Raw genomic sequence first — 27116 nt, 5'->3', positions numbered from 1 at the left:
AGAAACAAGGCAAGCCAGGAGACAGAATGCCATCTTTACTGTTCTGAAAGAAAAAGCTGTCAACCTAAAATTCTATAACTAGCAAAAATGTCCCTCAAAAATGGAGGCAGAATAAAGACATCTTTAGATAAGTAAGGAAACATTGAGAAAAGTTGACATCAGTAACAAAAAATGTTCTTTATTAGTTTGTTAGTTCTTCAAGCTAAAGGAAGATAATACCAAATGGAAACTAAAACCTCATCAAAGAAATGAAGAGCACCAAAAAAGTTTGTATGTGTACAAATATGAAAGACTGCTTCTCTCATTTTTTAAAACTCTTGCCAAAAAAAATTCTAGGGTTTATAAAACACATTCAAGTACAAAGGACAAAAGGAAGAAATAAAGGAAATGATGTTTACAATACCCAATAGTTGGTAAGTATAAAATACACACTGGGTTTTGAAGACAATACAAAAATAAGAATATAAAATACTCAATAATTTTTAAATAGAATAACTGTTGAAATAACATTTTCATATATTGGGTTAAACAAAATATATTCTTAAAGTCAATTTCACCTGTCTTAATTTTTTTTACTGTGGCTACCAGATTAAAATTACACATGTGGCTCACATTATAACTCTACTGTACACTACTGGTCTAAGTCTAAACTACACACAACACGTGTACTAGAAAGAGACAGAAGTACAGTAGAAGAAATATTTTAAAAGACGGTAACCAAAACAAAGACTTTTCTAAAATTAATGAAAGATATCAACCCACAAAACCAAATGTTTCAGTGAACCCTTAGCAGAATATATATATAAAGAAAACCAGGGGCACCTGGGTGGCTCAATCGTTAAGCATCTGCCTTCGGCTCAGGTCATGATCTCAGGGTCCTGGGATTGAGCCCCACATTGGGCTCCCTGCTTGGCCCCAAGTCTGCTTCTCCCTCTCCCGCTGTATCTGTCAAATAAATAAAATCTTAAAAAAAAAAAAAAACACAGGTAGGCGTCTCATAGTCAAACTTCTGGAGAGAGAGAGAAAAATCTTGAAAGACGCCAAAATGCAAGAAGAAAAATTCCTCTGTATGTACTGTGTCATTTTCATTTAATTCAGTTGGACTGAATTAAAAAGAGAAACAGAGAAATCCACAATTACTTGGAGCTTGCAATACTCCTTTTTCAAGAATTATTAGAGTAAGGGAACAAAAAGTCAGAAGGGAATAGAGAAGACCTGAAAAGCATTATTATTAAGCAAAATGACCTGATATTTATTTATAGGACACTACAGCCAGAACAGCACAATACACATTCCTTTCAAGTGCACATGAACACTCATCAAGATAGATCAAATTGCGGCACCAAAAACAGTTTCCGTATATTTGAAAGGGCTGAAATCATACAAAGTATGTTCTCTAACCACAACAAACATGTTAGAAATCAATAACAAAAAAAGATATCTACATAGAAAATATCCAGGTATTTGGAAATTAAAGAAGATACTTTTAAATAATCAATGAGTAAAGAAGAAATCACAAGAGAATTTAGAAAATATTTTGAACTGAACAGTAATGAAACACCATTCACTGGTGTTTGGCACCATGTCAAAATCTGCAGAACTGAGAGGGCAATTCATGACTTTAAGTGTTTATATTAGAAAAGAAGAAGAGTTTAAAATCAATTACATAAGATTCCATTCTTAAGAAGTTAGAAAAAGAGGAGCAAATTAAATCAAAATAAGAAAAAAAATAAGAAGGAAATAAAGGTAAGAGCAAAAATCAGCAATATAGAAAACAAGCAAAACAACAGTAAAAAATAATAAAATGAGAAGCTAGTACTTGGAAAACAGTAACAGAATTGATAAACCTCCACACAAATAATAATGTCAGGAACGAGGGGACGTTACTACAGGTTCTATAGATATTAAAAGGATAATTAGGGAACATTATGAACAACCTAGTGCCAATAAATTTGACAAATTTATTTATTTTTAAAGATTTTATTTATTTATTTGACACACACAGAGAGAGCACAAGCAGGGGAAGTGGGAGAGGGAGAAGCAGGCTCCCCAGTGAGCAGGAAGCCCAATGTGGGTTTTGATCCCAGGATGCTGGGATCATGACCTGAGCCGAAGGCAGACATTTAACTGACTGAGCCACCCAGGCACCCCAAATATGACAAATTTAGATGAAATAAACAAGTTCCTTGAAAGGCTACAAAACAACCTAAATTAACACAAGAAACAAAAAATCTTTGTAGTTGTAATCTATTTTTAAAAATAAATTTGTAATTTAAAAACAAAGAAAGCATGTAACCCTGATGGCTTCACTGGTGAGTTCTATATCCAACATTTAAGAAAGAAATGATACCAAACTTCGACAAAAGTTATCAGAAAATAGAAAAGGAACACTTTGTAAGTCATTATATAAAGTCAGTATTACCTTCATACTGAAATCAAAGAAATTGTAAAGGAAAAACATCTTTCATGAATATGGCTGCAAAATATCCTTGAGAAAATATTAGCAAAGTAAATCCACCAATATATAAAATAATACATGGCCAAATGAGTTAATTCCAGTAATTTAAGATGAGTTTACTATTTGAAAATCAATCAATGTAATTCACATATTAACAAGATAAATAAGGAAAGCCATATATATGATCATCTCAACAGAGGCCAAAAAAAAAAAAAGCCTGTGACAAAATACAGCACCTATTCATGATTTAAAACACATACATTCATACAATTCTTAGCAAACTAGGAATAAAAGGGAACTTCTAAACTTGATAAAGAGAATCTTCAAAATCCTATAGATAACATCATACTCAATGAGAACCAAATACATTCCCCATAAGATCAGAAACAGGTGAGGATGTCTGGTCTCACCATGTTTATTTAACATTGTTTGGAAGTCTTAGGTGCAATAAGGGAAGGGGAGAAAAGCCATACACACTAGAAAGGAAAAAGTAAAACTGTGTTTATTCACAAGTAACATGATTATGTATGCAGAGATTCAGACATAACCACAAAAAACCTACTAGGGAATGTGCATTTAGCAAGGTTACAAGATATAAAAATCAATGTTCAAAATTCAATTGTATTTCTCCATATGAGCAATGAACAACTGGAAATTAAATTTAAAACCAATTCCATTTACAATCAAAATCAAAAATATGAAATAGAGTAAAATTTAATAAAGTATGTACACAACTCCTATACTAAAAACTAAAACACTATTGAAATAAATTAAAGAAAAGCTAAGTAAATGGGAACAGATACCATGTTTACACTGGAAAACTCAATATTGCTAAAATATCAATTCTTCCCAAAATGATCTAGATTGAACACAATTCCAATCTCAATCCCAGCAAGCTTTTTTGTAGAAATTGACAAGTGATTCTAAAATTTATATGTAAACACGAAGAACCTAAAATGACTAAAACAATTTTGATAAAGAACAACAAATTTGGATGACTTACACTACCAGATTTTAAGACTTATTATGAAACTACAATAATGAAGTAGTACTGTGTGGTACTGGCCTAATAAACATATAAATCAATGGCACAGACACACATATCAAAGTAAGTCAGTGGAGAAAGAATAGCCTTCAACGACTAGATATCCTTGTTTAAAAAAAAAAAGAACAAAATAAGCCTTGAATCTTCCCTCCCATTATACAAAAATAAATAAAAGTAAATACAAAATGAATCACAGACCTAAATGTAAAAGCTAAAACTATAAACATTTAGAAGAAAAAACAGAGAACAAATTCTTCACAACCACAATGTAGACAAAGATTTTTTAGGACATAAAAGTACTATCAAAGAAAAAAATTAACTGGCCTCCCTCAAAATTTAAAAGTCCTTGAAAGACATCATTAAGAAAATGAAAAGGTAAATCAGAGACTAGGAGAAAATATTTGCAATATATGTATTTGACAAAGAACTTGTAGTCAGAATATACAAAGAACTCTTACAGTAATAAGAAAATAAAAAAACCCAATAAGAAAATGAGAAAAAGATTTAAACAGACACTTCACAAAAGATGTATGAATGACCCAATAAACATATGAGAAAAACACTAAGTTATATTAGTTATCAGGGAAATACAAATTAAAACCACAAGGAGTTATTAATTCACATTAGAGTGGCTAAAATTAAAAAGACTGATGATACCAAAACTGTTGACAAGGATATGGAGCAATCAGAACTTTCACACATCTGCTGGTGGCAAAATAAAAAGTACAACCACTACTTTGGGAAACTACTTGACAGCTACTTAAAAGTTAAACATTCACTTATATAAATATGGCCCTCCAATTCAACTCCTAGGTATTTACCCAAGAGAAATGAAAATATATGTCCTCACAAAAATGTACACAAATGTTCATTCAGAGATGTTTATTTATAATAGGCCAAAACCTGGAAACATCAATGTTCAACAACAACTGAATGAATTGTGGTATCCATACAATGGAATATGAAGCAATAAAAAGGAACAAACTACACATAACAATATGCATGACTCTCAAAAATAAGAGCAAATGAATCCAACTAAAAGAGAGTTCATGTGGGGCACCTGGGTGGCTTAGTTGGTTAAGCATTCAACTCTTGGTTTCGGCTCAGGTCATGATCTCAGGGTCCTGGGATCAAGCCCTGTATTGGGCTCCACGCTGGGCATAAAGCCTGCTTAAGATTCTCTCTCCCTCTGCCTCTGCCCCTCCTCCCCTCCCACTTGCAGCACATGTGCTCTCCCTCTCTCTCTCTCAAAAAAAGAATAATAATAAATAAAAAGAGTTCATGCATTATGCTTTCATCTATATGAAATTCTAGAACAGGCAAAACTAATCTACAGTAACAGAAAGGAGATTAATGGATGCCTGGAGCGGGGGGAGGGGCTGACAGCAAAGAGACACAAAAGAATTTTGGGGGGGTGATAAAAACATTTTATATCTTAACTGGAGTAGTACATGAATACATACATTTGTCAAAAATCAAAACTATCTACTTCAAATAGGTGTATTTTCTTTTATTTAAATTATGCCTCAACAAAGTTGATTTTAAAAAGAAAGATCTGGCCTTAGGAAGTCATTCAGACTTCACCTGAGTTTCATCTTCCTCTGTTAAATGTGGATAATACCTGATTTCTCACTTCACAAGGCATCACATAAGGTGTGATCAAACTACTATCAAACTACTATCAAACAAACTATCAAACTACACATCAAACTACTCTAAAAAGTTCTAAGTGATATAAAGGTTTGCAGTGTTTTTATTACTTAAGGTATTATACAGTCAGTGTATGACTTTGGGATTAACCTACAGAACTGTCTATTTTTTAAAGATAATCTTCAAACTTCATTGTCATCATTTATTTTTATGCTTTCCCAAACAAATGTTATATTGATTAATACTTTAAGGAAATAATTTGGAGATTTCTATAATATCACCTTCATGTTCCTAGTCCATTAAGAAAAGAGGTGCCAATGAGCCATCAAAAACATGTAAGCAGGAAAAAAAAAACCACCAAGACAATAAAACCAAGCTTTTATGAAAAAAAAAAATTAAAATAGACTATTACATCCAACAAGTCAAGATTTAAGTACAGAACATATATATTTTCCAAATGTCCTAACCATAGTGACCTGGGAAAGATTTATTTTTATGATAGTTTATATATGGCAGCTCAGGCTTGTCCACAACCACTCAACATAATTGCTGCTACTTTATGCCAACAATGTAAAACGGCAGCTATGTTCTTTCATTTGCTAACCAATATGACATTCCTAGTATATTTTAACCAGTCACATATGGGGTACTTCAAAGTATGTTTGTGCTTTACAGCTTTCCCGATCTGAAAGTTTCCCAAGCATATGTGATGATGAGTCAAAAATTCCTTCAAATCTCAAAATCTAAAACAAGCTACATAAAATACACTGAAATACGCTTTATCACATAAAAATAAGCATCAATAAAGGCTCCACTTAACAATGAAAAAATTGCCTGAAAGGAAGTTTGTCAGATTTCTTTCAGCTGGGCGTGTATGAAAAATGCTCCTAACAGTACTCACTTTACCAGAAAAAAAAGAAACATAAGGTTGCAACACAATCATAGCTGTTCTCTAATTTGGCTCTACCACTCAGTCAGGCTTCATTTCCCAACTATCTCTGAGAAAAAGAAAAAGGAAGGTTATGATGTCTCCTTTGGTAGCTAACCCATCCTAGGTTTGTAGAAAATACAAAGACAATTTAAAACTGAATAGCAACAGAGAAAGTTTCACAACATTTGAACACAGCTATGGCAGAAACTCAAACAGCATAGTAAGAAGTACAAATATCTTTTCTCCAACCTACCAAGTATCTGGAGATCACCCACCTCCTTCTAGATGAATGCCTGCTGGCAAACAGTGCCCAGATTAACATGCCACAGTGGTGGAACTAAAAGATCACACTTTCCCTAAGCGGGTCTCATGGTCTCTACACAGACACATTGACCAGAGCCCACAAAGCTGCAGCTATCAGAAAAAGTAAAGTGCTGTAGCCCTGGGAGCTACCTCACCAGCTAACTGGCAGGGAAAGGTATGCACACTTGAAAGTTCAAATTTATGAACCAGTGTGCTTTAAAATGGATGCTCGTCAGCTATGAAGCAATTATTTTCCTTGCCACCCAAAATAACCTGTTGATATAATTCTCAAGAAAGGCTCCTACCTACGGGCCCCTGGGTGGCTCAGTCGTTAAGCGGTTGCCTTCGGCTCAGGTCATGATCCCAGGGTCCTGGGATCGAGCCGCGCCATCGGGCTCCCTGCCCCCGGGGAAGCCTGCTTCTCCCTCTCCCACTCCCCCTGCTTGTGTTCTTGCTCTCACTGTGTCTCTCTCTCTGTCAAATAAATAATAAAATCTTAAAAAAAAAAAAAAGAAATGCTCCTACCTACAATAAATTGTCAAATCTTCACTCTGTGAACTCAAAGGTGAAGAAAAATGCAAAGAGATCAAGACTGTCAAGTTTTTTTAATCCCCTTGGCTGGCAATACCTTCCTAGCACTGACTTTTCAAATAGACAAGTACTGCCACATAAAATGCCACCTCTATAATTTTGGTAGACCATGATATCTATAAATCCATTAAAACATTAATCTGTAATGAATCATTAACTATTGGCATTATTAAACCTAAATTCTAATGTAGATCACTAAAACTTCATTAAATGACGCTATTAATTAAAATGCTATTTAACAAAAGAAAGATTAAAAAATTAGTATTCCTTGCATTTTCAGGCCTTCTCCAGTAATATTATAATTACATGGTAGCTAATGGTATGACATAAACTCTATTAAAGACGGAAAGGAAAAGCTTACTTTACTTATTTTTTTAAGTTTTTTTTTTTAAGATTTTATTTATTTATTTGACAGAGAGAGACACAGCGAGAGAGGGAACACAAGCAGGGGGAGTGGGAGAGGGAGAAGCAGGCTTCCTGTGGAGCAGGGAGCCGGATGTGGGGTTCGATCCCAGAACCCTGGGATCATGACCTGAGCCGAAGGCAGACGCTTAACGACTGAGCCACCCAGGTGCGCCTATTTTTTTAAGTTTTTGACACAGAGAGAGAGAGAGAGAAAGAGAGAGAGAGAGAGAGAGTATATGCGTGTGAGCCGGGGGTAGGAGACAGAGAGAGAGGGAGAGAGAGAGAGAATCTTAAGCAGGCTCCACTCTCAGTGCAGAGCCCAACGCAGGGCTCGATCTCACGACCGTGAGATCATGACCTGAGCAGAAATCAAGAGTTGGACACTTAACCTACTGAACCACCCAGGCGCCAGAGGAAAAGCTTATTTTAGACAAGTGGTACCAAAGCATAGCATTACAATTAATAAAATGTCACAATATCTAAAGAATTTCTAAACCTGTATGCCTCTAAATTTTATGTTAAAAGAAAAGGTACTTTTAGTTTTTATTTTAAAACTACTTTAGAAAAATCTCTGAGATCCCTCTAAATATATCATGATGTTCTCTATTTATTAAACAGACTCTTAAAATATTTTGCCTGAGATACAAGACCAAAAAAATTATTAATCATAAAGTTTTGGCTTAAGGAAAAGGAAATACTCTTTCTCTTCTGAGCAACCTCATCCTTCCCTTTACTCCATACCCTAGAAGGAAATAGTGGTAAGAAATAGACTCTGAAACACTGACTGGGCCCCCACATTTTGCTGGGATGGTGTATTTAAATATCAAGGTCAGCACCATGTCACGTGTAGTGTGGCCTCTTGTCTGTCATCTGTCCATGTGGCCGCAGTGTTCATGAGCCCAGAACCTGCTCCCTCAAGAAGAAAGGCCAGTCATCCTTCTCTTGTTCTCTCTTCCCTATGACTAGTAAGATATTAAGAGGATCTATGAGAAATCTAAGTTCTTTCTCTCTCCTTCAAAGGTTTTCCAAGTAACAAAGCTATAGAGGCAGCACCTACCTGGACCTGGTCTTCTCACTACAGCTCCTCCTTTCCCAAAACACCTTTAGTTCTCACTGCCTCCTCCTCCTCCTTCTCACCCAACTTCACCCACTCTTCCCACCATTGGCCAGTTCTCTATTTTCTCCTGCCCTCCCTGCACGCTCACCCAGGCTTCTCTCTTTTCTCAGGTGCTTTTTCCTCTGAAACAGGCAGGACAGCCATTGACCCTACTGGAATAATAAGTCCCACATTTGGCTGTTACAGGAACATAAAGGACATCCTATTACTACTTGGTTCTAGGCCAATGTCAAGGAGGACACAAAGAGCCTTTTACTTGGTTCAGTGTAGCTTACCAAAATTCTGCACTGGGGGCTGGAATAGAACCTGAGCTAATACTAAAATGTTTTCTTTGTCTTGCTTTGCTTTTTCTGCCTTTTCTTTCAAGTATTTCTCTACAAAGCAACCTGAAGTCTTAAGTCAAAGAACAAGACAAATGTTCCTGAGCTCTATGACCAAATACTATAAGAGCACCCAACTTCTTGCATTTTCAACACCCAAGACAACTAATTTTTTCTAAAGAATAAGTTTGGTAGAATTTTTTGATATATGGAAGAAGCTTTTGAATGTCCTTACCTATTAATTTACTGCTTCACCATGCAAGAAACTGATTTTATATTAATATATAGCACTCTGTACTTACTAAAGTTATCACATACATGTTATCCAGTCTTTTTTCAAATTATTTTGTCTTACTATGATGTTACTATACTAAAACACTGACAATCCCAACAAGGGAAGCTTCTCTGCTACACTATAATTACTGTAATGGCTTTTTAATCATTATCTACCCACCTTCTTTTCCTCAGTGCTTTCATTCAGGCCCATGGACTTCAAATGCTGATGACTCTCAAATTTAAATCTCTACACAGGACTTCTGAACTTCAGACTCATATATTCAACCACTTGACAGCTAGAAGTCATTGAAAACTTAATAGGTCTAAAATACAATTCCTGATTCTACAGCTGCCTCACCCCACCCCACTTCCCCCCATCTACCTTCTACATCCACTATCTACAAACCAACCTGAAAGCATTTTTTAAAAAGTAAACCAGATCAAACTCTTTGCCCTACTTAAAATCCTCCAACGATTTCCATGCACACTCAGAATAAAATTCGAACTTCCTATCATGGTCTACAGGGTTCTACCTGCTTTGGTTACAATCTTTATCTCTATCTATTCTCCCTATCAATCTAGTTCATGACTAATCTCAGTGGACTTCAGTTCCTGCAACATACCAAACTCACTACTACATCAAGACTACTAACCTTACTGTTCTTTTGCCTGGAATGCTCTTTTCCCAGATATCACATACCCGTCCTTCTGGTGTTTGGGTCTCAGTTCAAATGTCAACTCTCTAGACAGGACTTCCCTAAACACCTCCTATGAAAATAGCACGTTCTACTTCCTCTAGCCCCTTCTTCTTGATTTATTTTCTTCACAGCATTTGCCACTGTCTGAAATTGTTATGATTTGTTTAGCCTGTTATTGCTCGTCTTTGCTACTAAAATATTACCTCTATGAAAGCAAGGGTCTGGTCTGTCTTGTCATTACTGCATACCATTGTCCAGGCCCAGAAAAATTTTCAACAAATATTTACTGAAAGAAATCAGTATTTCATATTGCACAAATTATATAATTTTATGGTAAATAAATGTAACCCTAAAACTTCAATTCCTGAAAATGTTCCCTCCATGAAATTCTTAGTTACAAATCTTATCATCCAGACATGAAGTTTATTTATTTTGTGGATGACCTATCAATTCAGGGCCTTTGAATTTGTTCCCTCTGCCAACTATGCTCTTTCCCCTTATTTTTGCCTAAACTTGCTCCTCATCATGTAGATCTCTGCTCAAATGCATTCCTTGTAAGGATACCCCTAACCATTCGAACTAAAGAGAATAGCACACAATTGCCTCAGATCACTCTATCACATTAACCTGCTTTCTTCATAGTCCTTACCATTCTCTGAAGTTACCTTTTTTTTTATTGTTTACTTGTTTGACTGCTTACCAACAAAGTAAAATGTATAAATTCAGGAAAACAATAATCAGCATTCTTACATCCCTGCAAGTTTATTAAAAGAACTTCCTGAAGGGGAAGAATGAAGGGGGGGAAATCAGAGGGGGAGATGAACCATGAGAGACTATGGACTCTGAGAAACAAACTGAGGGTTCTAGAGGGGAGGGGGGTGGGGGGATGGGTTAGCCTGGTGATGGGTATTAAAGAGGGCACGTTCTGCATGGAGCACTGGGTGTTAAACGCAAACAATGAATCATGGAACACTACATCAAAAACTAATGATGTAATGTATGGTGATTAACATAACATAATAATAAAAAATTAATTAATTAATTAAAAAAATAAAGAACTTCCCGAAAAGGAAGATGGAGCCCTGGGACAGCTTTGTAACATATCTCACTTTGTAACATAGCTCACTATAACCCTCTTTTCAACCACAGAACAGTACAGGCTCAGAAGGAATATGAATAACATAATGATTTTTTTCTTTTTATTACAGAAGCTTATTTATCCAGGTGTATGAACACAAGCAAGCATCCAAATGGAACACTTTTTAAAGTTTTTGTTTTAATGATCATCTATTTTCTTTAAATCACATCAATGACATGACTTAAAAACAATTTATTAAACTGTTATAATCTACCAAGCTGCAAAAATGGGTTGGTATCACGGGGTTGAGGTGGGAGATCAAACTGTGCAACACAGACTAGGGATATAGATGGCTACAGACAACTACTATGACCACCCACTGCTCTACAGCAACGGACTATAATTGTGCAAATTAGAAAAATCTACATTTCTGTATCAAACCTGCCAAAACATCTCAATCTTTGTGCTCTAACTATATATGTGTGTATATGTAATTATATAGCAATAATTATGTATCATATATAAATATAAACCACCTTCTACTGTACCATCTACTGAAGTTTAGTAACCTATAATGAACAGTCTTTTTGTGTTGTTTTAAAAGATGAAAAGCCCCAGTTATTATATGTTTAATTCGTTGTCAATAAACAACAAAAATATTGCCATTAGGTCTGTAACATCAGACTTCTTAAGTATCTTAGCTTTTGCTACTTTGAATGAATTATGAAGAGAAGATCACAAACAAAAAGAATATAAAACTTTCATTATTCCAAAGTGAATTATCAAAACATTAACTAGGAAAGATATATGCATTCCCATGTTCATTACAGCATTAATACTGTACATATTACAATAACCAAGATATGGAAACAACCTAAGTGTCCATCAATGGATAAAGAAAGTATGAAATGTGAAAACACACACAAACATACACACAGAATATTATTCAACCATAAAAAAAAGAATGAAATCTTGCCAACTGTGATAATACGGATGGACTCTGAGGGCATATGCTAAGTGAAATCAGTCAGTTGGAGAAGGACAAAAATCATACGTTCTTACACATATGTGACACCTAAAAAACAACAATAACAAAAAAGCAAGCTCACAGATACAGATAACAGATTGGTTGTTGCCAGAGGTGGGGGGTGGGGAATAGGCAAAATGGGTGAAGGTGGTCAAAAAGTACAAACTTATGTGACTTAAGTAAGTCATGGGCATGTAATGTGCAGCATGGTGACTATAGTTAATAGTACTGCACTCCATATTTAAAAGTTCTAAGAGAGTAAATCTTAAAAGCCCTCATCACAAGAAAAGGAAAATTTTGTAAATATGTATGGTGACGTGTGTTAACTAGACTTACTGTGGTTATTTCATAATACATACAAATATCAAATCATTATGCTATACAACTGAAACTAATGTAATGTTATGTATCAATTATACCTCATAAAAAACAAAAAAAAATTTGAAAAAATAAATTATCTATTTTACAAAGTTTGAAGCAACTTTTTCCATCATCATTGGATGCTAACTCTGAAAAGCTAAATTTAAAAAAAAAAGGAATTGCACGTGAAACTGTAGTGTATACTACATTTCAAATCAAATAAAATGATTAAAATGTTTTGAATTGGGAAATAAGACAGATATCAAAGTGTCATTTCAGGAAAATTAATCTGACAGCAGTATACCATAAAAATTAGATAAAATAAATCTTAAAGAGGCAAGTCCACATATAAACTCTATTCCCACAGTTCTTTTCATTAAAACAGATAGAAGCTATTGGTAATTGAATATTAAAATACATTTTTAAGAAAAACATGGGTGTGTACTTAGTTTTCGATACCAACACTGTCATTTACTGCTCTTCTCTAGAAAATAAAGCAATTTAACTAAATTGGTTTTTAATGTGGGCTTATAACCCATTCATGGGTCATTCATGAAGTCAATTCAGTCAGGTCAACTAATATTTTTTCCAACTAGAGTACAATAAAAATCAAGTTAAAAGCACAAATACTTTTATTTCTCCATGTATAACTAAGTAAACCAGGTGTGGTAAATACATTTGCAGTAAAATGTACTTCTGTGAGTCACAGTCAAAAGAATTTCAGAACTCCAGACCAAATGATTGCCAGGGTCTTTCAGCTCTAAAACTTTATAGCTAAAATGTGTCCTGGATTGGGGGGGGGGGGAATGGACGGCTTTTTCTTTATTTAATGTTTAGCTACAGTTCTTTTAATAGCAAGCAACAAAATATAAATGTTGAATTAACTATGCTAATTTAAACAAAAATTGGGGCTTATCAGGATGGGAGGGCACTGGAGTAGTTTACAGCATGTATGGAACAGCTGAACCACTAAGCTCAGGAAAGCCAGAAGCTGAGCAGTGCCAGCCACCTCAGCAGGAGTTCACAGACTTTCTGCCTAGGGCACCGCCTTGCTAAGATGGGGTGGCTCCAACCGCCTACTATCAATGTGCTGTGATTCCCTCTCCATTTGGGTTTTCAGGTTCTCAGTAAACAATCCAATCAGCCCACCATACATCAGGTATCTCAACCCTTAGATAAATCAGCAATGGCCAGGAGCAGAGTAAGATTCGTACACATGGTCTCTAGGGAAATAAGAAAACTGTCCATCTCAATTTGTCTAAAATATCTGATCTTTGTGGCCGGAAACTAACACTTCATTTACTGAGCCCTTATTGTACAAGACGTAACACTTGGTTCAATATGATATATACAATGAATATGTACACTAAAACATTAAGTTGTACACCTTAAATATATGCAATTTTTGTCAATAAAGCTAGAAAAAAATATAAAATGTCTAACAGATAAAGAACCTAGATTTTATGTAAGAACAAAACTTTTAATATAACAAACATACAATGAACATTATAATAAATATATTTTTCATTGCACATGCATTCTTAAAAACTTAGTTATTGTCCTATTTTTTTAAACCAGGATTTTTTTTTAAACCAGGGAAATTGTGAAAATGAAACCTAAAATATTTTTTAAATTAAAACACTATTTTGCAAAGTAAACTGTAACTTTATATGTCAGCGGTCACTAAATGACATGCATCCTTTACCTAAGAAAAGAGTACCTGCTATGGTCTGGATGTCATGTTTCCCCAGAATTCACATGTTAGAATTCTAATGCCCAAGGCAATGGTATCAGGAGATAGGGCCTCTGGCAGATGATTAGGTCATGAGGGCCATGCCCTCATGAATGGGATTAATGCCCTTATAAAAGAGGCTCCAGAGAAATCCCTGCCCTTTCCACCATGTGAGGACACAATGAGAAATTTGTAGTCTACAACCCAGAAGGAGGCCTTCACCAGAACCCAAACCATGCTGATCCTTGATCTTGGACTTTCTAGCTTCCAAAACTGTGAAAAATAAGTTTATTTATAAATGACTCAAGCTGTGGTATTTTGTTACAGCAGCCAGAACAGACTAAGACAGTGACCAAAACAATTCCCTTTTCTCCCTCCTATTCCTATTCTTGGGATTCTCTTTGGTCGCTGCACACTCTCTGTGTGACATCCTACTTCAGGCTAACGTTCTCTGTGGGTCTCCCCAGAATCAGTGCAGATTATAATCCACAAGGACAGGAATTAATACATATCTTTTAGGTGTACAGAGGCATCAAACTTGGTCTTACTCTTACGCTGAGCTTTGAAGGAATTTACCAGGGAAGCAAAGACAGGCACGTTATAAGGTAGTGTATATAAAAGCATAACAGGATGTTAAAAGGGAGTGTGAGAGCGTCATGAATTGCTTAGGGAAAAACAAGGAGTTTGGCTGTAGCTTTGGAATTAGGTACATGTTAGGGAACGATGAGAAATGAGACCAGAGAGTTAGATGCGGACAGGGCATGAATGACCTTTTATGGCATGACAAGTGTGTACTTTATCCTGAAATGATAGGGAGCACTTAGTATATAGGGTTTTAAACCAGAGAGGATACCATCAGATTTGTGTTACAGAAAGTCACTCTGGTGGTATTGTGAAAGAGACAGCACTTAGGAGGCTGTTAAAATAGCCGGGGACCTGAAGCAGAAGCCTTTGAGATGCAGAAGAAAGTTTGATTGGGAGAAGCATTTTTGAGGTAGAATTGAGGTGATTTTTCACTCACGAGAGCTGGGCAATGAAGAGAAACTAGAATAGGATCAAACTGTATCAAACTTAAAAAACTTCTGGCGAGGGAGGTGGGGTGCCTGCAAGGCATTATTATACAAGAGTGACCAGAAATTAATATCTCAACTACTATTGCAATATTTACATTTATATAATTCTCTTCCTCTAACATGCAATTTTTAATCTTAAGTAGGGGGGGAAATTTTTAAGCTTCTACATGAGTAAATTACACTGAGTTCCAAAGATGATGGCACCATGGAAATCTGTAAGAATAGCTGCCAAACAAGACCAATATGTTGGAGAAGGGCAGGAAGGAAGACAAAGAAAAAAGGAACAGCACAATGTTCCTGGGATCAGCTTCTCTGTCCTCAACACCTTTCATTCATCCAGCAAAAATAATGGTTAACAAGGGAATTACCTTGCACATTTTTAACATCAAGAAACTCATATCCACCCAGACAGGCTCTGTCATAACTCTGCCTCATCATCTATTAACAGTCAAACAAGTCGAAGACTACAGTTATTCCCTAGTACACGAAATTAACATAACCTTCAAGAGAGGAACTATGGGTAAATTACTTTGAAAAGAAGCATAGACAAATTACCAAGATTTTAAACCACCAAGCAGATTTCCTGGTAGCATACCATTTCACTTCCTTCCACCACTCCACTTCCCACTTTCCTATTACCTATTCCTGTTATCCTATTCCAATTACCTTCCTATCACTCAGGCAAAGACAAAAAAAAAAAAAAAAAAGAAATACAATGTAGTGGCTAAGAATATGGGATTTTTTTTTTTAATTTTATTCTTAAGTAATCTCTACACTCAACATGGGGCTCAAACTTACAACCCTGAGATCAAGAGTCACATGCACAGGGCTCCTGGGTGGCTCAGTCAGTTAAGCAGCCGACTCTTGGTTTCAGCTCAGGTCACGATCTCACGATTGTGGAATGGAGCCCTGTGTCAGGCTCTGTGTTCAGCACAGAGTCTGCTTTGGATTCTTTCTCTCCCTCTCTCTCCTGCTCTCCTCTCTCAAATAAATAAATAAAATTTTTAAAAAAACAAAAAAACAAACAATAAAGTCACACTCTCTACCAACTGAGCCAGCCAGACACCCCAAGAACATGGGATTTATAGTTAAAGTAGAGCTAGTCTGAATCCTGCCTTCCCTAGCTACTATGACTGCTCTATAACCTTACTTCGGTTCTCAAAGCCTCAGTTCCTCGTCAGAACAGAGACAATATATTTTCCTGTTAGGGTTGTCCTAAGAATTAAATTATGTGAGACACAATATATAAAGTGTAATCATACTGCCTGGCACAGTAAACTAAATAAAAAGAGCCACCAGAGTCTGAGAAGTGAATAAGTATACAGATAGATGTAAGCAAATCAGAAAGATCTGAGAATTAATAAACTATTATATTTTACACTAAGCTGACAGTACAAGAGCTCACAAAGTGTTTCAGTGTTTTGCAATGTTTTGTTTACTATAGGCAGGAAAAGAACACATCAACAAAGCACCACCACCATTACCACCACCACCAACAAAAACCAAAGAAAATAACATGAAAACTTATTCCATAATCTTGTAACCCACAAAAAAGTTTAAAAATCCTTAACTTCAGCTCATAGCCTCTTCATGATCTAACCCCAACCTATTTTTTAGCCTCATCTCACTTCTATGCCTCCATGTAGTCAACACTGTCACTTGTTCAAACTTGAGTCAAACAAATTTTCACAGTTCAAACTTGAGTCAGACAACTCCTTCAGCCTGGTTTCCATTCTCACCTCATCCCTTTTCCTATCCACTGAAACCCCATTCGTCATTTTATCCCATTCTGTCCCTCCCTGGTCCTCCCTAGAAGAAATAGCACATCCACCTCTCCATTCCCTGTTGCTTAAACTTGAGCACCTATTTCATGCAGTCTAATTACTGGTTTTCTGCAGGTTTCTTCCTCACTAGATCCTAAGCTCAATGTCATTCAAGGGGAGGCATTAATGGTCAGCTGAATGCAGACCATGAAATGTGAAAATGAAGTAACACTTCTTTACATATAGGAATATCCTTCTTGAGAGTAAAAAAAACATTTCCATCATCTTTCTATGTTTTAACCACAGCTTCACTGGCCTTCCATTATTATAACAAAGCAGTTTACTGGCCAGTAGCACAAATGTACAACTCCGTAGCTTATATTTTCTGAATATCCAAAAACATCCATAAAGCAATACTGACACTTCATGAGAGAACATTTTATGCCTTACTTATCAAATGACCTAACAGCCCACTTTAATTTCCATTAAACAAACAGGATATTCAATCTTTTTTTGGTAGTCAATAAAAGAAAGCACATCAGAATAAATTTTTTGTTTATATAATAATGATCGTCCCAAAACAAGATTTGATTTAAAAATGTTACGTTGTAATATGAAAAGCAATCTCATTATTTCATACCCCACATACTATATACATACACACACATATATATACACACATTTACTTAAACTGACTTTTACAAATATCAACTCTCATTTCCCATATATGCAAACATGGTTGGAAAGCTGATTCACAACTAAGAGTTTAATTCGTAACGAGACTACAGTTCAGACAGATAAGTAAAGATGACTTCACATATTTAAGTGCATAAATTTGCTTCAGATAACAGCACTGTAAATTAGAAAGTAACAATTCTAGCTCATTCAGATTCTAATTTTAGTTTTGCTAGTGCATAACACTTCTACCTTGGCAAATCACTTAACCTCTCTAAATAAGTTTCACATATGTAAAATGACTCTGGATCAGATCAAATTTCCCATACATTCTTTTTTTTTTTTTAAGATTTTATTTATTTATTTGACAGAGAGAGACACAGCAAGAGAGGAAACACAAGCAGGGGGAGTGGGAGAGGGAGAAGCAGGCTTCCCGCTGAGCGGGGAGCCCGATGCGGGACTCGATCCCAGGACCCTGGGACCAGGACCTGAGCCGAAGGCAGACACTTAATGACTGAGCCACCCAGGCGCTCCTCCCATACATTCTTGATGATAAAATTCACCCAGAACACCTGTTTAAAAATACATATCCAAACCCCTCTTCTAAAGGTACTAATGTCACAGTTAGGACAAGAGGACTGGGAATCTACTCAAAGTTCCCAAGTACTCACGTGCCCCAGGTTCCTCATCATTGGAAAGTTTTATACATACTGGTTTCTGATTTCTAAAGTTCTTTCTGGCTATAAAATTCTATGAATTTAAGATTTTCTGACACTGACCAAATCCCCCAGCCTAACCTGGTGATACTGAATGTAATAAACATGCAAATTAATTTTGCTATGGAAGAAAGTTTGAAATCTTCCCTGTATACTTAAGCTATCTTTTTCAGTATCTGACTCCATTTGCTACAAGTCCCTTAATTTTCACATCATCCTAGATACCAGTATTATTTTCACAAATAATTTGATAGATAATGTGATTTGGGCTACAGCATACTTTCAGTTGAAAGATGTTCCCCTGTGATTTTAATGTATACAACTCTTCCTCTGGTAACTATTCAGTCACACACTTAATGCTGATTCAAGCACACATTAAGTTTAGTTCTCAGAACAGGATGCATTTTCGCACTGTAACTGTACATTGTTTGCATTTGTCTTTTACTCACATATTTGTAATATTCAATAGGCAGATCACAAGTACAATGTCTTCTCACAATCCTACAGATGATTAAGTGCTTAATGAACTTTAATACATTATAATTATTAATTGGCTTTAAAGCACAGTGTCTAAAATATTTTCCCATTGATATAAATACAGAAGAAAACATTTTAAAGGCTATACTCTCAAAATCTGTCTGTAAAAGCACTGTGATAAAAAAGCATATGTTCTCTAACGTGTTCTCATTAAAAAAAAAAAAAAGGCATTCCTCCCAAGCCCCACCCACCCCAAAATTAATAAAATCTGCTTAGTCGAACCTGCCTTATACTTATGTTGATACTTTTGTTACCACCACACGACTTTTCCAAAAGGTTGTAAAGCAGCATACAGAAATAAAGATCCCAAAAGTACTAAGATAAAGAGATGAAAGCACTGGAAGTCAATATATTCAGTGCAACTAAACACACTATTTTTCATTTTACTTCCCAAAAAGCAAGACAAAGAAGAAAAGTGAAACTTATTACTCTTATTATTCTAAAACCAAACAAAAGTTTCTTAAGGAACAAAGCTTTTAACAGTACTCAGAAATTTTCTCACATAGGTTTTAGAAAAATTGTAATATAATATTACAATGTCATCAATCAAAATTTCACAGCAATTGAGAAGCCTTAAATCAAACTGTGACAAAAGCTGAAAGTGTACACTTAAAACACAGGTCAATAAATGTGACACTGCAAAGGGTCAAAATGATGTAGTCAAACATGAAGTGTTCTAAAAACCCACAGAAAGAGGTCAGAACCAGACAAAGAGCAATTCTATATCACTTGAATCATGGTCTTTAAATACCTCTTCCTACAATCAAATATAAATGTGTTCACAGCTATCACCAGGATCAAATACAGTGTGAAAGAAACCGGATAGTAATGTAACTAGCAGTCTTCCAAAACCCTCATTTTTAAATTAATTCTGTAAGTATCTTCATATTTTATCTTTACATGCACCAAACTACACTAGGAAAATGATCCAGAAAATGTTCAGTTTGTTTCTTTCTTCTTAAAGAGGACCTGAAATAGACAATAATAGGTTACCTGACAGATCTAACTGTATCTGAAAGAGCAGCTACTAAGCAAACACAGATTCACAAAGTCACTGATGTGCTTTATAACCATCTACTTGGCCTTGAAATAATGGAAGTAGAAATAATCATAGCAGGAGCATCCAATCAGTGCAATGATTCTAGAGAGGATGAATGTGAGATACTGCTAGGACACCTAAGTAGAATTCTGCTCACTCCTGGTGCTGACAAACTGTTCACATATATGGTATGTATCCAAAGCAGACATACAAAAATCAGAGAGTAACCATAAGGTGAATTTAAAGCATCAATGAAAGCTGAAAATCTCCTATCTGACAATAAACATTCTTAGTTATCCTTAATAATTTTACCATAAATCTATAAATTCATTAACTAAATTTTTCTTGAGACTGTGTTTTTTTAAAGAAGGAAAATAGGCAGAAAGTAGATCATCTCATTTAGTACTAGATTTGGTAAACTAATTTTTGTTCATCCTTCTTCAACTTCATAATTTCATATATTTCTAGATATATTCTTCTACATGTATTTCTCCCCTTCTACAACTAGTCTCATGTAAGAACATGATTTAATCAAATGTGCAAATCTGTTTTTCTTTCTAATACCATTCTTGATGACGCTCAGCATTTTGTGAACTTAAGCTAAAGTAGTACACCAGACTGAAGTGGCATACGATGAACCTAAACTCTGAATTTGTCTCCAGAGACTATCATGACAAAGCTCCAGGCCAGCTTAGAGCCCTTCGTTCACAAGAATGAATTAACAGTTACTAAATAAACTAAAACATATGATAGGCAGAAATTTACCAAGAGGTCATTCAAACATGTAAATGAACACTTAAAAATCTCATCTCTTTCCTAAGGAGAATAAAATCAAGGATACACTTTCTATCTCTTCTAGATAGTCTCTGTGATGGAAAAAATAAGTTTTTAAATTAAATAAAAATCACTTTAAAGTAGCGAGAAAGAATGTAGATAGTTTCTCCTGGGTATTAGAATGGCTCCAAACATTCCAAAATAAAATCCAATTTATTTTATTGGATTTATTTATTTTTATTTATTTAGTTTATTAAAATCTTCCTTCATGTGGAAACGAGGTTTATAAGAAAATGATAGTCTTTAAACTCTAGGCAGAGATGACAATCCAATTTCAAAACATATTTCCCTCCATTTTATAATATAATTCAAACTCAAAGGTCTGCACTTCAAACAAAGTAATTTTGGGTAAATAAAGACTCACCATCTGTATGGGTTTCTTGTGGAGATCTCGTTCGGTTACCAGTTTTTCTTGGTCAGTGACATAAAGACCTTTCTGTGCTAAAGCCTGGATTACAGCATCATGGCCCAGAAGGGGTTTCGCAGCATCACTCTTGAGAATGAGACTCCCAGCACGACAGTACAGTTCAGCCGATAGAAGCAAATTAACAACTGGTGGTTTGATGTGTTCCTGATCATACTGATCAGTGTAAAATGGTTCTCGGAGTTCCTCTGGCACATTTTCTATAAAGATTAAGGGGAAAAAATTCTTAGAATATGTTTATAAAAGAAACACAATTTACTTAATAATTATTATGTCACAGAAGATTCCTTTTAAAAACAACAATAACCCGTTAGCTAAAAAGATAATTTATTATCTTGGCAGATAATCTGGAATAAAGGAGATAGAAATTTCTTTTATAGAAGATACTGTTCCAAGTATATTTGAAAAAGGGACTACAAAGCAACCAAAGAGAAAAGTTTTCTAAGTCCAGCGACTCTCTTGGGAAAGTATTCCCACATGTATACTCAAATCCACAGAATGTGCTAAAAGATTCCTAAAAACTAATTTCAGTGAATCCCTTCACATTCAAGCAGTCCACCAGGAAATGCAATGTAACAGATACTGCAGGGGAATGCTAGCTCTTGCCAACTGACAGCATAAAATCACTTGCCCAAAGCTGTACAGCTAAGCACTTGCAGAACAGAAACCGCCTAACTTATTCTGTCCCTCTGTCTCAGGGTCTCGGGTCTCTCGCCCTTCTTGCCTAGCCTGCTGAAGCTATTTAGGAGCAGTCACAGCTATAGTTTAGGGGAGAACTACTCTTAAAAATCCCTAACCTAGTAAATCACTGTTAACCTCCACCTTACCACTCACCATCCTACCCCAAGAAGCCCTCCTGGACACCCAACTGACACATTAAATGGAGACACAGAAAGGAGAGTTTACAAATGGGACATAAGAAAGAAACCAAATTCTTCGCGGAGTTTCTTTTCTGCTAGCCATTTCCACTGAAGAATGTCAAGCCCCACTCTCCCACTGTCTACTTCTAAATCAACCTTAGGAGCTGCTTTTGTATCTGATGGCAGCCAGATTACCAAAAAAGCATAACAAACAAAACACTTTTCACTGTTTTACAAGTTTTCTTGTCTTTTCTACCTTGTATCTCTTCCTCTTCCTCCCCACTCCTCACCTGGGCTCTGTGCTCTAATCAGAGCCAAGATAAGAATGGGGTTTGTCTTCCAAAAGGAAAGGAGGCACCTAAGTCACAAGTTAACATGGAGCTACAATCGCAGAACCTGAGAGCTCTGGAGTGACACCTAGCCAATCCCTTGCCTGCCTTCTCTTTGAAAAGTGAGGTTTCAAAGCCAGACATCCCCAATCACTGATTTTAGGAGGCTTCTGAATAGGCAGCTTTAATACAAGCTCAAAATAAGCCACAGTACTAATCAAAGTGAGCATTTTTAAAATGTATTCACAAAATATTAATATACTCCTTAGCATTTTTCACCCTAAAGTTTTTGAAGAGCTTTTATTATTTAGAAAAATATTTTCATCGGGGGAGCCTGGTTGGCTCAGTGAGTTAAGTGTCTGACTCGGTTTCGGCTCAGGTCATGATCTCATGGGTCATGAGATTGAACCCCACGCTCAGCGGGAGTCTGCTCGAAGATTCTCTCCCTCTGCCCCTCCTCCCACACATGTGCATACACATGCCCTCTCTCTCTCTCTAAAATAAATAAATAAATCTTTAAAAAATATTTTTTCAGGGCACCTGGGTGGCTCAGTTGGTTAAGTGACTGCCTTCAGCTCAGGTCATGATCCTGGAGTCCCGGGATTGAGTCCCACATTGGGCTCCCTGCTTAGCAAGGAGTCTGCTTCTCCCTCTGACCCTCCCCCCCCATGTGCTCAATCTCTCTCATTCTCTCTCAAATAAATAAAATCTTTAAAAAAAATAAAAAAATATTTTTTCATCAAACAATATTATAGTAATGACTGCATGTTCATTTTATATACCATCATGGTTCTGGAGAAATTCAAGGTATTAGAAATAATCCCTACCTTCAAGGAGCCAATAATAATCTACAAAAAGCCTAGACAGACAAATAAAGTTAAGCAATTCAGAAACAATGAATGATCAGGCACCAAATGAATGAAATTAAGTGCTAAATGAACAATTGTTCTAAATGAACAATTAAAGTGCTTAAACATCAAAGCAAGAAGCATCATAGTGGGCTGAGATGACTTCATCTTTAAGAAAAAGTATAGGAAGAATAGACAATTTATTTAGCCAAAAAAAAAAAGAGTATCTAAACAGAAGGGGAGAGCCAGGGAGAGAAAGAGAGAGGAAAAGAAGATGTGAAGAGACACCAAATTGAACAATTTGGGTGGAGAAAAGGGTTCATGTAGGATAAGAGTGAGCAGTAAAGCTGGAATGGGAGCCTAGGGATAAGACAAAAGTGGTATCTCTTTTAAGCATGAAGACTTTATACAATAACTAACAATTAACTGCTTACTGTTGAAAAGGAGAAGAGTGACACATTAAGAATGATGTTTACGGGGGTGCTTGGGTGGCTCAGTTCGTTAAGCACCTGACTTCGGCTCAGGTCATGACCTCAGGGTCCTGGGATGGAGCCCCACGTTGGTTTCCTCGCTCAGTGGGAAGTCTGTTTGTCCCTCTGCTCCTACCCCTCCTCGTACACTCACTCTCTCACTCTCTCTCTCTCTCAAATAAATAAGTAAAATCTTAAAAAAAAAAAAGAATGATGTTTGGGGACAATTAATCTGGTCTTCAATACTGATAGTGGTAAAAATCAGACACAGATTACAAAGATAAGGAAATGAAATTGGAAAACAGTAGTGAAAACCAAGAAGTAAAAGACATAAAGGACTACTTAATACAAACTCAAAAGGACCCAGGAATAAAGCTAAGAGAGGGGGTAAAGATGGCAAAGACCATTAGGCCTGGGTTACCTGAAAATTCTGGAAGCAAGATCATAAACTCAGTTTTAGACATGCTGATTTGAAATTACAGCAAAAATATCCAAAAAGAAGCTGGGGATATAGGACTCTGGAAAGAGGTCAAGAGTAGATATATCAATTTGGGATTCTGATGACATCTAAAAATATCATCCTCATTTAATAATTGAAAACACTTTTCTACCTTCATAGCTACCTTAACCAGTAGTGAGCCAGTCTTAAACTTAACAACTGCCTCAGCATGATATATAAGCACAGGTATAGATTATAGAACACAGGGTTGGCAAATTAAATCTAGTATCATAGGAACTATATAGAAGTTATTTAGTAGAACAACTCTAAAAGAAAAATTACTTGATTTTAAGATAATTATTGTAAAATGTAGGCCTAATGGATATTTCCTGTAACAATAAAAAAATGACTAATATAGGTGACTTGGTATCTGCACATAAGCTATACAAAGAAAAGTGACTGCTAATTATCAGGATTACAAACTTCTCTACCATACCTGTCATCCATCTAACATTCTTTTACTGCTTTTATATCCATTCTCACACTGATCTTTATAACAACTTGGTGAAAGTGTTAGACAATTAGACAAAATACAAATATATATTAGGAATATACGAATACTTACTAAGGACCTTTATGTGTCAAGACACTGTCCTAAACATGCCTTCTGTCATTCAATATTAACAATTCTCTTGTCCCCATTTTAAAGATAAGGAACCCAAGAAAGGTTATCTTGCCAAGGGCACATATTTGATAAATGCAGAGTCCTAGCTCCAAATCATCTAGCTAAACAGCTTAAGAAGTAACAATGTTTTGCCAAGATCACTAGGCTAGAAGGTGGAAGACATGCAGCTGAGGGGCTATTTCTATTTTATCATGGCATACCCATAAACCTAAGTTATGAAAGTGCAAGTCTTAAAAAGATCCTAATTCAAGGAAAAGGGAGAGGATCCATAACAAGCCAAAGAATGTTTCACAAACAGAAAAAAAAAAGCCTAAAACAGATTTTTCCCACCCCCTAAAAGAATGTAGAACTACACACTGAGTATTATAAAACAGGTCACTTGCAAAAACAAGTCTTCAAGCACTAAACATGCTTAAAAGACTTCATTTTGCCAACTATCCAAAACTATTTTAAGTTTGAAATTGTATCACACTGAGAAACAAATGAACTGAAACAGCATTTTAAGAAAACAGACAAAATCAAAGATAAGAGGTTTCACCCTCTCCCTCACCTCCAGAACACAAAAGTTAAGAAATTAATGCGTAAGGAATGGATGAGTGAAACACCACTCCTAGAACTGCAAAGGATAAGAGACGAGTTTTTCTTGTGTGCCAGGACTTAAGCAGAACCTATCTTAATCATGTTATTATAAATCCTGACTAGAGCTAAGTTTTGAAATTAACAATCACCTGAAATGCATGAAGTACAAGGGAGTATTGCTCAAGGCAATTTTCTATAAAGATGGGTTAGTTACTAGCTGCATACATATACCAGCAAATGATACAGATTTCTTTAAAACAACGAAGGGTAGAGAGGCAAGAGGGGAATGCATTTCAGAAATATCACCACGCTCAGTCATGGGAACACTGCCTTATTTTCCAAATCTGAAAAATTATCTCTAAAACAATTACTGAGAGAGAACTAGTTAAGTTTCAAAACTTAACCGCTGATTATCAGGATTACAAACTTCTCTACCATACCTGTCATCCAACTGAAATAAGACATAGACCTTGAACTTGAAATTAACCAAGACATGAAAATGGTCAACAGGAAAAAAAAAAATAGTACCAGTATCAGAGAAAGTTACAATGAGTCATTTTTTACCTATGAAAATGGAAAAACTTTTAAAACCCACTGTTGACAAAAATATACCCTTACACATGACCAAAGAGCAAGGACCATGTCGGTCTTATTCACCAGGATATAAATCCTCAGCTCCTAACTTAATGCCTAGTACATGGTAAGCACTCAATACATATCTGATAAATGAATGAAAATGTTATTTTTTAAAAAATATTAGTCATTAGCCTTGTCCTAAAAGGACTCTAATATTTCAAACCTCCCCTCAACTCCCAGATTCTGTGCTAGTCATCATAATTTACTCCTTGTACCTGTCTTTAAAAACTTTAGAATTATCTCCCTAGGTCACTCTTTACTTCTGCAAAGGAGTGGTGGGGGGTGGGAGGGATGGGGTGGCTGGGTGATAGACATTGGGGAAGGTATGTGCTATGGTGAGCGCTGTGAATTGTGAAAGACTGATGAATCACAGACCTGTATCTCTGAAACAAATAATACGTTATATATTAAAAAAAAAAAGTAGTAGGAAGGGAAAAATGAAGGGGGGGGAATAGAAGGGGGAGACGAGCCATGAGAGACGATGGACTCTGAGAAACAAACTGAGGGTTCTAGAGGGGAGGGGGTGGGAGGATGGGTTAGCCTGGTGATGGGTATTAAAGAGGGCACGTTCTGCCTGGAGCACTGGGTGTTATAACGCAAACAATGAATCATGGAACACTACATCAAAAACTAATGATGTAATATATGGTGATTAACAAAATAAAACTAAAAAAAAAAGACTGTTAAAAAAAAAAAGAAGTAAAACCTTCAAAACCAAACCTCTTTTCAGTTAACCTACATTCACTGCCATTAAGAGGCAGCATGATATAGTGGGCAAAATTGGGGCTTTTTGAAAATAACGGGCTTTGGATTTAAAAAGATGAGCCTGAATTTTACCAGTGACTTGCTACGGGATTTTTAGTGCAGTAATTAATTTCTCGGAGTTCAAGTTTCTCCATATTCTGCAGATGTGCCTCAGCCTCCTCCTCCTCCTCCTTATCTCCCCCACCTCCCCTCCCCCAATGGCCCACGATGCTCCAGACATCCAAGTCTTTCTGCTGCTACAGCATGCCCAGTGTGTGCCTTTTGGCCTGTGCACTAGCTCTTCCTTCTGCTTCTAACGTTCCTCCCTCTACCTTCACGTGGACAGCTCATTCCATTCAGATTTCAGCCAAATGTCACCTCTTCATATATACCTTCCCTGACCACCCAGTCATCCTATTTTAATCCTCTATATAGCAGTTATTACTATCCTATAATATATACATTTATTTCTGC

General features: G+C 36.0%; 1 protein-coding gene across 4 annotated transcripts in view; it reads right to left on the bottom strand.

Moving 5' to 3' along the window:
• Positions 1 to 27116, bottom strand: part of CAMSAP2 (calmodulin regulated spectrin associated protein family member 2) — a 108140-nt gene that overhangs the window by 64292 nt on the left and 16732 nt on the right. For all 4 annotated transcript variants that reach the window (XM_073884601.1, XM_073884602.1, XM_025855174.2 and 1 more), the window contains exon 2: positions 20993 to 21252. In XM_073884601.1, coding sequence (XP_073740702.1) covers positions 20993 to 21252 — 260 coding nt within the window. The remainder of the gene's footprint in view (positions 1 to 20992; positions 21253 to 27116) is intronic.

This window comes from Callorhinus ursinus, unplaced genomic scaffold (assembly GCF_003265705.2).
Source record: "Callorhinus ursinus isolate GAN/ISIS: 27379988/994484 unplaced genomic scaffold, GSC_fseal_2.0 scaffold57, whole genome shotgun sequence".
Classification (NCBI taxonomy): Eukaryota; Metazoa; Chordata; class Mammalia; order Carnivora; family Otariidae; genus Callorhinus; species Callorhinus ursinus.
This window is presented reverse-complemented; position numbering and strand designations above follow the sequence as displayed.